Raw genomic sequence first — 12,569 nt, 5'->3', positions numbered from 1 at the left:
TTCTTGTCTGGTTCAAGCGAAATGTGTGTGGAAACACAGTTGCTGAATTTTGCATAACCGCTATAATTAGCCAGTGGTTTAACTCAATGAGTCATGCTTAGCAGGTGCTCCAACACTTTGTACAACGCCTACATCGTCTGCTTTGTGTCCGGTGCAGATGGCACTGTCCCTGGCCATTGGACGCGCTGACGAACACTGGCTGACCGTGACGAACGTTGGGGGTACGAGCTCAGCAGCGGTGAGTCTTTTCTGCGACATTAGAAATACACCAGACATAACTGCTGAATCTGTCTAGGTTGTCAGGTTGACCTTTTCAAAAACTCGCAGCGTTTCTTTTATATGCCAGCAGACGACACATGAGAGAGCCACATCTGGGTGCTGTCAGTGATGCATTTTTATTCATGCAATTTGTGCTATTCATGCAATCTGCTTTTGCAGGCAATCTTTCTTTTACCTCCTGCACTGCGGAACGCCACCAAATGGCCTTGTAGGCAGCATGCCGAATAAAAGCTCCTGGTCTTGGGCTTCAGAAATCTTTCTTGTAGCAGTCCCGCCATGATGAATGAAAACATCAGTTTTCTTACACGAAAAGTAGTCTTGCGCAAAGCTCTGACGATACCTTGTGGAATATAACATCGGTCTTTTGGGGTACCTAGGGGAAACTGATGTGCGTGTGCGTCTTTGCAGGCAGAGTTGCTGTCGAGCGACAGCAGTAATGCTGACGAGTTCGAGGATGCCACCGAGTGCCTGATTGCATCTGAAGACACGACGACCACAGCAGCTCTGAGTGAGTGGTCACTGCACTGCTGTGCGAAGTCCACAGGGACACATGTAATGTCCTATGGCTATTTTGTGCACTAAAAGCAAGGCCCTTTGGTGCTAGGGAACCCGTTAATAGTGCCCCCTCTTTTGCCTCATTATCATAAGTTACTACCACAGCTGGTACCTACGTTCTGAGCAGCTGCTCGGAGGAGGAGTGCTGTGCATTCAGTGTGGGGACTGGACTTGTGGCATAAGCACTGTGTCAATTGGCATGACACTAATGGCATGAGGTGGCATTTAAAAAAAAAGGGTATGAAGGTTTTCACTTGACTTCAGAGGAACAACCACACCTGGAAGGGGTGAAGAAAAATGCAGAGGGCCCAGAACAGCATGTGAAATATTTGGCACATAAAATTTAGTAGTTTAGAAAACACTTCAGGAGCATGTTTGTGTAAGCAGACAACATGAAGGAAGCTTTAGACGTGAATTTCAGAAGTGAAGTATAACCTGGGATCACTCAAATGAGGACAAAGCCATTTGCACACATGGCACACAAGACATTTAATGCCTTCAGAAAAAAATGCAATAGCAAAGACTTGACATAACAGCTAACAGTACGACGTGTCCTGAAATTACATTAGCAGAGGATTAGAACAGAAAACGGGTACAAAACTAATCAATTGGAAACATGCAGATCTGTTAAATCAAGCAATTCACCACTGTATGGAGGGCAAGGTGAGGCAATTGGCAAAGTGAAGCGACGATTCGCTCACACTAGCAGTGGTTGGGCTCAGCAATGGACAGGATACAGCTGGAACGCGGTTGATTCAAGCCAGCCGAGAGAAAGCAGGCACTGCGCCTGGAAGCTTAGCACCAGAAGGAAAGGCTGTCCTGGCCAGGCAGCTGTATGTAAGCTCGAACCTGCAGCCTGCCCACAGGCACAGGCGTCCACAGCCCTTGGCGTAGAACTCCGTGACCTGGGGAAGTCATGAAGCGTGCCATCGTATGAAGGCATTGATCAGCTCTTGATCGGCATCCTCAGTCTGGTGAAGTACTGGTGTCTCAGGCCCGAAACCTGATGGTCCGTCTTCAGCGCCTCGTTCGGTTGCTGACCTTCTTCTTGTATGGCTTCCTGGAACTCTGCATTTCAACAACGCACTTTACTCTCTTTCTTCTCATCAGGTCCTCCTGGTTCCTCCAGATTGTTTTCCTTCAGAACTGCACGTTTTCCAACGATTGGTTTCTTTGAGCTCCGTGGATTCGCACGATTGGTTCTTTTTAGGAGCGAAGCTCCTTATAGCGGCACCCGTTCCGTCCCCGTCGTAGTAGTAGTAGTGTGTAACCAGTCTGAGAAAAATGAGAAAAAAAATTCCGAAGTTGTGTCCGTAGCGCGGAATCGAACCAGGGACCCCTCGCTTCCGAGCGCGCGGCGTTAGCCCACTACTGCCACGAAGCGCACATAGACACACGCACCACGATGGCAATAAATACCCGACATTAACGAAAGGCCGCGTTTCTAGCGCGTTTCTAACGCGTTTGTGCTAGCGCGTTACGGCCCGTGTAAGAAGCTGGTGTAAGACGCTGTGGCTTCTCCGCCTTACCTTCAACGCGTTTCGAACGCGCTGCCCAAGGCGGTGGCAAGTCAAGTTCAAGTCGAGGAGCGTTTATGAATACGGGGGGTATACTCTCTCAGCAGTCATGTGATGGCGTCGGCAAACGCGGTGCACGTTCCGGCATGTGTAAGACGGGGCTGCGTAAGACGCTGTGGCCGCTCCCCCTTACTAGAGAGTACTGCACGTTTCTAACGCGTTTGTGCTAGCGTCCCCTTAAGCGGGAGATCCGATGATTCCCTCCGGAGCTTCGCCCACTCATCATCATTCACCACGTGGATATGCTGTGATTTTTTCCTTTTATTTCTGTCTTGCGCCGCATGCCCTCATCCTCGGCTCTTCTCATCAGTCTTTTCCCAAAGCACTGCAGTTATATCTGCGCGCACACTACTTGTCACATTCCTTTTCCTCTTTGCACAACTAATTGCACATGCTCATACACTTCCCTCATAACAGTGGTACACACCTGCATGCCACAGAGACTCGCAGCACAGCAGCCGTGTGCCCTGACGTGTCTCTCGCTTCACTGCCAGGCGTCAACACTCTCACTGCAATGACCAAAGGAAAGCCTCAGCCTATAGCGAACATTTTGAAAAGGGAATTAGTCGGCTTGTTGAAACATTGGCTCCATAATTAGGCTTTCCTCATTTGCCCACTGTCGATAACTTCCAGCGTTTGTCTTCCTGTGAACCATTTGTCTTCACTGTGATGACATCACACAGACACTCGGGTGCCTTCTGTAGATTTTGATGGGTGTTGTTTGCCAGGCACCACACAGGGGGGCATACCACAGTGGTGGCAGTTGTAGTAGCTGTGCTGTGTGCAGCTGGAGCAATGGCCTGCTGCTGTGCTAGCATTCCTACTGGGGATATTTCCGCGGATGCTTTCTTATTTTGGTGTGTCGAAAATTTGTAATTACGGTGAAGCTCCAGCACGGTCTTGCAGTGCTGGAACTTGATTGTGCTGGTTCAGGCATGAGGACAGAGGAAATGTAAGAAAAACTCGACTTAATCCTATAAATCTGAACTTACCGTTTATGCTATGCTTACTTTGATGCATCAAAACAGTGATTTAAACATGGGAAATTTAGCGTGGCCCCTAGCGGTGTTTTTGATATGCTGTAGCAATGTTTCAATTGTGAATACTAGTTACAATTATGAAATTATTATACTGATCCAATTAAGCTTTTAGTTAGAGAACATTTCATTATGCAGAGAAGTTTCAGTTCTGGATAGTTTGTAAGCCAATTTCGAATTTAAGTTTTTAGTTAAATAACTTAATTGTTTTTGTTTTTTTTTGTTTTGTTTAACATGTGCTCTCCATACAATGTTAATGTTTTGACTTCACTGTATGTTCTTTCATATCCTGAGTGATACCAGTGCTGTGAAGAATCTCAGCTCTGTGAACTCGCATCAAGACCTCACCATATGTTTTTTGTGCAGTGCCCGAAGGTCTGGAGAACGAGGCAGAAGCGGTGGCACATTTTTCCAGGGCATTTGCGCGGCGGTAAGCATAGCGAGAGGTCAGCTGTTGGCCTTCTGGCGACATTGAGAATGAACAACTATTGCTTTTTTTTTTTTTAGTTAGGAAAATGCAAGATGCATGTTTTGGCTGCAGCTTGCTGTATTTTTGCATATCTAACCTGCCCTTGCATAAACAATCACCTCAACCCGCCGTGGTTGTTTAGTGGCTATGGTGTTGGGCTGCTGAGCACGAGGTCGCGGGATCGAATCCCGGCCACGGCGGCCGCATTTCGATGGGGGCGAAATGCGAAAACACCCGTGTACTTAGATTTAGGTGCACGTTAAAGAAGCCCAGGTGGTCGAAATTTTCCGGAGTCCCCCACTACGGCGTGCCTCATAATCAGATCCTGGTTTTGGCACATAAAACCCCATAATTTCAAACCATCACCTCAAGTTACAACTCTGCGAAACTTAAGAGGGAAATTCGTGCATGCAACTCGCACAAATTATCCTGTAGAACAATGCTCAAGCCTTTGCAAAAATAACCTGTCATCAATAAAGAACCCCAGGTAGTTGAAATTAACCTACAGAGTCTCTCGTAACCTCAGAGTTGCCTTGGCGCATAAGCCCTACTGAGCTGTCTGATTGAAGGGCTCATGTTGAATTGCTGTATATGAATCGCCTTATCCTGATAACCATAAGACTGCATCGAATACTACCCGTCACAAAGTCTAATTGTGCCTCTCAAAGACTATCAAATACCATCTATAACAAACTCGTCGGATTACTTTGGCTGACCTCTGAAAACTTTTTATTGAATTTTCAGATAATTGATTGCAGCCTTCCCCTCACTGAGTTAGTCGCTAAGCCCGGTCACCATGCGTTCCTGTACTAATCGTGCATAACACTACCTGATATATTTTTAGAGTCCACTCTAATGTTTTTTCTGCTTATGTTGCATTTGCATGCTCAAACAGTACTGCTTGTGTGTCCCCTGTTGCCACTGATTTTGTGCAGGGGGCAGGAACTTAGTCAAGCAGATTGTCTCTTTTTGTTCTTGCCTCCTCCATTAACATGTATTAATAAAAATAAATGTTAATATTATTAGAGTGTTTGAGCATAATGTTACTGTTCTACCATTACCGTTACTGACTGCCACGACTGTGCATGCACAAAGTTTGAAGAGTTCTCGGTGTTAGTCAGTGCTGGTCTGGCAAGTTTACTGGGACGGTTCCTGCCAGTTAGTGGGACTGTGTAACAACATAGGCGGCACCCAGGCTGCCTACTCAGATCCCAAATCACACTTGCTCGTTCCTCTCCTTTGTAGCTATAAGAAATAAATGGTAAAATCTGCCTTTGTTTAGTGCTGCCTCAGGCTCAGGACAAAGTGTTGGCAATCTTTTTGTTATTCTTATTGAGATCAGCTGCGTTTGTTTTGGTGCTGTTAGGGCCTAAGAAAAGACAGCACAGTATCTATAAAACTGCACAATTTCATGCCAAAATCTGGCATACTTGTAGCCAAGACAAGACAAAATAATAGACAAATCAACAGTAAATGCTGTGGTGCCATCTGGTGGGCAGAAATCGCAACACTGCTAGCTGCTTCAGTTGCGTCTTAGGCCTAACATCGTCAGAGCAAGCAGCTCAACAATAACGGTAAATCATTGCAATTGCTTTGGCCTCAAGTGTGATTTCAGAATGACTTGAGTGAAGTCTGATTTTAGAATTTATTTCTTTCTGCTACTATGAACAGGAAGTGGCAAGGGCGAATTGGCATAAAAGTGGGCAGCCTGGGCGCTTCCATGTTGTTTCACAATCGTGGTAGCCGGCAAGAGTGGTCCCGGTAAACTCGGCGCATGCGCAGTCGTGCCAGAAGGTATCGGGAACAGTAGGATGACAATGCTATTCTAAAGCTGTCATATTATTATTTAGCTTTTGGAGCCAGTGGTGGCTTGTGCGGCTTCTCACGTGTGTTGACCGTGAGCACTGCATGACACTGCAGGTACGGGGAGTGCTCTCCAGCCTTCTTTCAGGGAACGCTGGCACAGGCTATCGAGGCCTCCTGCTACAAGCCCATTCGAGAGGTACGGTCCACGTGCTTCCTTGTTCATGACGATTCTCTTACTTTTGAAAAAACAGTTGCTTTTAGAAGTTCTATTACATTACAAGGGCATACATAAGTGAATTGACTTCGCTGACGAATTTCGGGTGACTGCCACATGTGCCTTTATATTCAGAATGTGCCAGCATTCTGGTTTTAAACTTGATTCGTACAGTAAGTTGCATTTCGTGTTTAACCACGTCAGTAAAAAGACCTTGTGCTTGCCGCTGCTTTGTTCACGCTCATAAGTTCCAGCAAGACCTTTTTTTTTTTTATTTTTTGTCCACATGGTTCACTTGCCTCATTTGTCCATAAAAAATGAAAAAGCACCGTCGTATGAGCATAATTGAGCCACTGCAGGGACGTGTACTGAGTTTGCCACCTGGTGACAACCGAAGGAAACAGCAAGGATAATAGACACAGCAGGGTGACTTTGCAGGCTTGTGGTTGATGTGAAAATTCGGTTTCGTCTTCATACCTTGATTGATATCACAAAGTAGTTTTACAATATTGAAACACAAAGCACCTCTGACTGCAAAGTGACTCAGCTGCATTGATTCTCCGCTCTGTTGTCTTTAGTTGCCACCAGGTGACGCAATAAGTCATTGTCCATGCAGCATATTATTCATGCAATGATGCTTTTGCATCTTTTTTTGGACGTACCCAGGAAATCAGCTATGTAAATTGTTACGTTGCACAAATGGAGCTTAAAAAAAAAGAAAACTAAATCTTGTAGCAAAATTTGTGCACGAGCAAAGCAACTGGTGAGCATGAAATTTATTTTGAGATCATCAAAATAACAAGCTACGCCAGTCTTTGCGCTAATTTCGAAGTTGGCGAAGCTAGTGGACACTATGCAACTACCTACAACGCCGTGCAAATACGTACTATCAGCTCAAACCTAAATACATGCAACAACTCCAATACACTGATTCATTTCCAGCTTCACTTGCATTTGTAGCAGTGACTCGCCATATTTGCACGTAAATAATGGACCACGAATATAACGCGGGAGGGGACTTTCAGTCTCCCAGAAAAAAATATATGCGGATTTCACTGGGACTGAAAAAAATGTCAAATTAAACTAATGTTGAATTATCGTAGGGTATCAAGAGAGCAATAAACTAATGCTTACTGTGTCAATATGCTTTTGTTTACTGACTTAATCAGCAAATCCTGTTTTCATTTTGCACAAAAGCAGTGCGGAAGCTGCAATTCGCATCATCTCATGACTTAATTAGCACTCACAGTGATGAAGGCCTCGTGACTTCCTTGACAGGCCTTGGCGCATGTCTTCATCTAAGACAAGCTTTTTACTACCTGCACACACATCCCGATTATTTTTTGTCAGTGAGGTAATTGCCAACTGATTGTCCATCCATCGCGATGTTGTCCGTGTTTGTGGCATTGCGTGCACAGTCATTGCACCGAGTCAAACTGAAACTACTATTTGCCTGCGGATGAAACTGCAGCCGCTATCAACTCAGTTATGGACGGTGACCATGCAGTTCGGAAGGCATGCAGTCAACATGTGCAAAGAGTCAAAACGAAACTGCTGTTGGCCGCAACCACTGTGGACAAAAGCATGGTCGCTGTTGACGTTATCATGGATGGCGATTAGGCAGTTACGAAGGCATGCACTTAATGCGGTGTTATGCACTGCACGAAGTCGCTTGCATGGGGTTTATACTTTATCTGCACCTCTAGCCAGTAGAGTGGATGCAGCTGTCTACCGCGTGCTATGACAGCGACGACAGCGATGATAACGAACCCACCCGCACGCCTGATTTAGCGGCAGTTATCGATTCTGTGAACATCGTCTGCAACTTTGTTGAGTGCAGCGGTGGTGATAGCGGCGAACTACCACGCCAAGCAATCCTGCATCAGTGATTACTTCGAGTAATCTTTCTCGGACATGAAAAATAAAGGTCATTTCTTTTTGCGGCAGGTTCTTGCTTATTTTCTTTCTCTTTTTTTTCTTCTTAATTTCGGGTAATTCGAAAATCCACTTAATTCGAAGAATTTTCGTGGTCTGGTGGCCTTCGCATTATTGAGGTTTTACATTACAACAAATAAGCCTACAGTGTATATTGCCAATATTACATGTAGCAGTTATGTGGTTATAACGAATAAGCACATATAACGAAGTTATTTTCGTGTCACATGCAACTTCGTTATATTCACTATTCTGCCAATAAAACCCAAGTCACTGTATGCTAACTGGCTCGACAATCCACAATTCAAAAGTGGTTGACAAGGTCACAGCCTGGTCGAGCCCTGTCTTACTGACTGCCACCTTTTACCTCTGACCCCAGCGGAAGCCATTGGTGCTCTACCTCCATCAAGAACAAGGAGCAGGCTCCTTCTGCGGCCAACTATTATGCTCTGAAGCAGTGGTCTCCTACCTGACGCTGAACTTCATCCTCTGGCCATGGGACTTGACACTACCCTCTAACCGGGACAGGTATGTGTCCGTGCAAGCATGCATGTGTAGTAGGGGGGGGCACTGCTCCCAGCCTTGGGAGAGAGAGAGAGACAATAATTCCCTGACTCGGATATTTAAAAATTTCTATATTCCCTAGATCGTTGCTAGCAGTGCGTGGTTGTTCAGTTCGTCACTATGTTTTCCTCAAAGACAAACTAAGGTTGGTTTTGGTGCAAACCAGTGGCAAATTTTAATGTCTAAACTTTCTCTTTTTTTTTTCAGTTTTGAAATATTTCACATGTGTAATCATTGGAATTAAATAGGGGTGTGCGAATATCGAAATTTTCGAATATGAATCGAATACTTAGCTTCATATATTGAATAATGCACCTGCACTTATTAGCAAGTTGGGGTATTCTAACATGTGGAACTCACAATTACATTGTAAATGACTTAAAATTAGACTAGTAAGCCATTATACTAAAAGATTGTGTATTTGGCTCATGTTAACTTGGAAAATTGAGGAATTCCCACGAGCGCTTCTCGAGCACTTTTTGTGCTGACTACAGTGAAGGTATTTGCCTCATGCTTTAGCAACTGTCACTGGCAACAGACTGAAGAAATTTGAAAACTGTGTGCTTCACAGCTGCAGAGAGAAAAAAAATCAGGCACTTCGGGCAATATTTTCTGTTGTTTCGTATTTGTCTTTTTTTTTCTCTGCATCATGACTACGATACTTCATGGTAAATAATTAAAATCAATGCTATTGACCCTCAACCTATCTCTAAATATTTTTAGAGCCATAGCCATAACAGTTCTCCTTTGGGAGCTAACCATAATTCGGATTTGGCAAAATTTGCAAGAAGTGCTTTTGACTGACTGGGCGTTTCTATATTTTTTTCGCGAAGGCAAATTTCTTTCTTGCAAAATTAAGATTGATTTCGTTGTCTCTGGCGCTCGGGTGACAAAGTATAATTTTTTGATCTTGATCAAAATTGAATATGGCCTGCCCGAACTGATCTGAACTTTCGTGAGATTTTACTTGACTGCATCAGACTTGTCGAAGGATGCGGCTGACAGCGTTCCTATCGTGGCTTTCGTTTGATTAACTCATCAACCTCTAAAGATGATTTGCTTCTGCATGAAAGCATTGATAGTGTTGGCAGTGTTTTCTGTGCTATAGACACATCGACTGACTCTGATGTCACCAACCTGCGATGATAGTTTTGATATGGCACGGCAGTGAACAAAGTTAGATGGACGAAGCCTTCCGCCAGTGCCTCCTCGTTTTAAATTTGTGTAGTTGCAGACACAAACTGAGAATTTACTATCCCCATGTCTTAAATTTCGAATCTGCAAAAAATTTGTGATCCAGATGTGCAATAAAATACATATTTTCTGAGCACATCCTTTAATTTTTTGTTGGCACTTAGAGGGTTAATAGATCCAGCATTCTTTCAGGATGTTAAACCCCAAGAATGAATCGCTAAATACTTTTCCAAGACAGAAGTGTGGAGCTGACTCACACTTCATGTTGCTTTCTTTCTCTCTTTCCTGTTTCTTTTTTTTCTCCCCAATCAGGTTTCTGGAGTCCATTAGCCGGTCACTAGGGGTCAGTGCGGTCAGTGCAGTTCGCAGCAGTGCCCTCGACTGCCTTCCAGCGCTGGTGGTGCTGTCGCGGATGCGGGGCTCCCTCGAAGTGCTCTCATTAATCCCCGGTGAGCATTCAGCCAACCATTTCTGCTCATCATGAGCACTTTTTCTTTACCTTGACGAAAAGACAGACTACGTTTCTCTATTTTTAGCACATGCAGTATGTTTTTTCACAATTAACTATCAATATCAGTTTTATTTTTATCCCTTGCTTGGCTACACATGCGCAGTTACTTCTGTGTGTGTTTATGTGAAGCTTCACCAATTAATTCTTCAGTTGCAAGTGAGTATCTTGTCCTGTGGTTCCACCATGTTCTTTTCATAACACTAAGCAGAAGTAGTCATCAACTAGTGCACTCATTCATCTTGCTGCACTTCTGTTCAAAGTTGCCCCCGGCAGTTGCGAAAAGCAACACCATGCGGATTCCTTCCGCGACAGTACCATCTGGTGAAAGACTCATTTCTGTAATGCTTAAAGGGTCCGTGAACCACTTTTTATCGAAGTCGAGAAAGGCATTTTAGGTTAAATAGACTATTTCAGAAATACTTTGCCCCAAGAAGTACTTCAATGCGTTCACCAGAAGTGGAGTTATTGGCAATCAAACGTGCCCTACGCGGTGCTACCGCTCCTTCAATGACTTGCACTGCAAAGGCTACGGCAGAGCGGTGCGTGCCCACAACGCTCCACCTACAGAACGTCACCGTGACGCGCAGTTCAAATTTGATTTTGGATGTTTACATAGATGCCCCTAATTCTGAATTTGGAGCCTACAACGTGCCAAATGTAAGCCAAACACGGTTGTCCTCCGCGATCCGCAGTACGATCAGCCATCGGACTAGTCACGGCATCCCGCGGCAGCCGCCGTATCTACGCTGCGTAGCAGACCACAGCTACATGCAACTGTGTATGCGCAGTGTTTGCTTTGTGCACCACAGGGCTTGAGTGCATGCTCGCGCTCATATGCTCCAACTTCCTTTGCCGTGCTACATGGTACACACCGACTTCGTCATGCACCAGCTTAACCGGCTGATAGTAACCACATCCAAATTGCGCATTTTGGGTTCAGAACCCCTTTAAGGCAAATTCCAATCGTTGATTTAGAGGAACTGCGTGAATTCTATAGCAAGCGCTCAGACTTCCCAGTCCCTAATTTGCTTGAGAAAGAAACAACACTCCTCACTGTTAACGTGAAAGCATCGGTTAGTTGGTTATTCATATTCAGGCGGGAAAATCACTAAGGACACAGACAAAGGTGAAGGCACATAGCAACACGTTGCACCGACTGACAACTGATTTATTTTTGCGACAAACATCTAATAACACTGCAACGCTTCGTCAAAAGTATAAAAACATGAAACACATAAAAAGAAAGGTGCAGGGCCGTCACATACAGCAGTGCATGCTTGCGGGAGCCGTAGGTTTGCATACAAGTACACCATTCCCTCGTCGGAAAGCAAAACAGTTGGTGCACTGATACATTTCTTTTTCAGTTTTGTTACTCTGTGGGCTTCAATTCTTTCCCAAGTCGTTTGGTTGCTGTCGCCAAATGTGCCTTCACTTTGTCCGTCTGCTGTAGCTAAGCCTGTTCCCATCTGAATACGACTCTGCGCTGGATTGCTGCCAAAGTTGTGTCGTGAGCCACCAGCAAAACGCGACCCAGCTTAGAATTTCCAGTTGAATCTGTGCCTTGGTGGCAGAGAAAGAGAAAGTGATCCATCATGGGAGTAAAAATAGTTGCCCCACCCCCAAAAACAGTGCACGTGCTGAAAGGGACACTAAAGGCAAATACTAAGTCGACGTGGACTGTTTAAATACATTTCCAGAAACCTGAAAACGCTTGTCTCGTGCAAAGAAAAGACTTAGTTTACGAGAAAATTGGATCTGAAGGGTGCAAATACCTTTATTGCAATTCAAATCACCCGCCACGCCAACCGAGTAGTGGTGACGTTGCATACGCCATTTTCTGCCGTTGGTGAGTGTAACGGCGCTCGACAGATGGCGGTATAACGAGTGGTTCAGTACTAGTGACAGAATTTAAATGAGGAGTGCCTTCGTCATCGGGTGAGTACTTGAATGTCCCGGGGGAGTCGCTAATCGTGTCCTACATTTACCTCAATTTCTCTATTACTAAGGCTCTGCTCGCGATAATATTGACGCTTTAGAGATACTCGCGCACTAATACATCACTTTAGCTTGACTTAGTATTTGCCTTTAGTGTCCCTTGAAGGAATGCTCCTCTCCTTGTGAGAGTTTGCACGTTTGCCTGGAGTGGGCTGTCAGATATGAAGTGTGCGTGTCTCTGTGGTTTCTTTCCTCTGTTACCCTCTCAAACTGAGGCTGCAGTTTCATCATTCTATCTAATAAAGGGAATCAATCAATCCTGACCAACCAGTAAAATTCAGTTTCAGTGTACATTGGTAAGTTGTGGCGATGAGCACTGGTAGTTCGGAAGCAGAAACGTCAAAGTGCCAAAAATGGGGCAACTTGGCACCGTATTCTATCAGCTACAGCAAATACATGTGCTTTTTTTTAAACTGTCTTTGATTGTGCATAC

General features: G+C 44.8%; 1 protein-coding gene across 1 annotated transcript in view; it reads left to right on the top strand.

Annotated features, from left to right (window-relative positions):
- Window positions 1–12,569, top strand: part of LOC119433700 (FAS-associated factor 1) — a 48,911-nt gene that overhangs the window by 20,979 nt on the left and 15,363 nt on the right. Inside the window, exons 8-13 of the mRNA XM_037700951.2 lie at window positions 158–238; window positions 688–787; window positions 3,815–3,878; window positions 5,838–5,919; window positions 8,252–8,400; window positions 9,943–10,079. Of these exons, the coding sequence (XP_037556879.1) occupies window positions 158–238; window positions 688–787; window positions 3,815–3,878; window positions 5,838–5,919; window positions 8,252–8,400; window positions 9,943–10,079 (613 nt within the window). The remainder of the gene's footprint in view (window positions 1–157; window positions 239–687; window positions 788–3,814; window positions 3,879–5,837; window positions 5,920–8,251; window positions 8,401–9,942; window positions 10,080–12,569) is intronic.

Source organism: Dermacentor silvarum, chromosome 11 (assembly GCF_013339745.2).
Source record: "Dermacentor silvarum isolate Dsil-2018 chromosome 11, BIME_Dsil_1.4, whole genome shotgun sequence".
Lineage (NCBI taxonomy): Eukaryota > Metazoa > Arthropoda > Arachnida > Ixodida > Ixodidae > Dermacentor > Dermacentor silvarum.
Note: the sequence above shows the minus strand (reverse complement) of the source record. Positions and strands in the feature narration are given on the sequence as shown.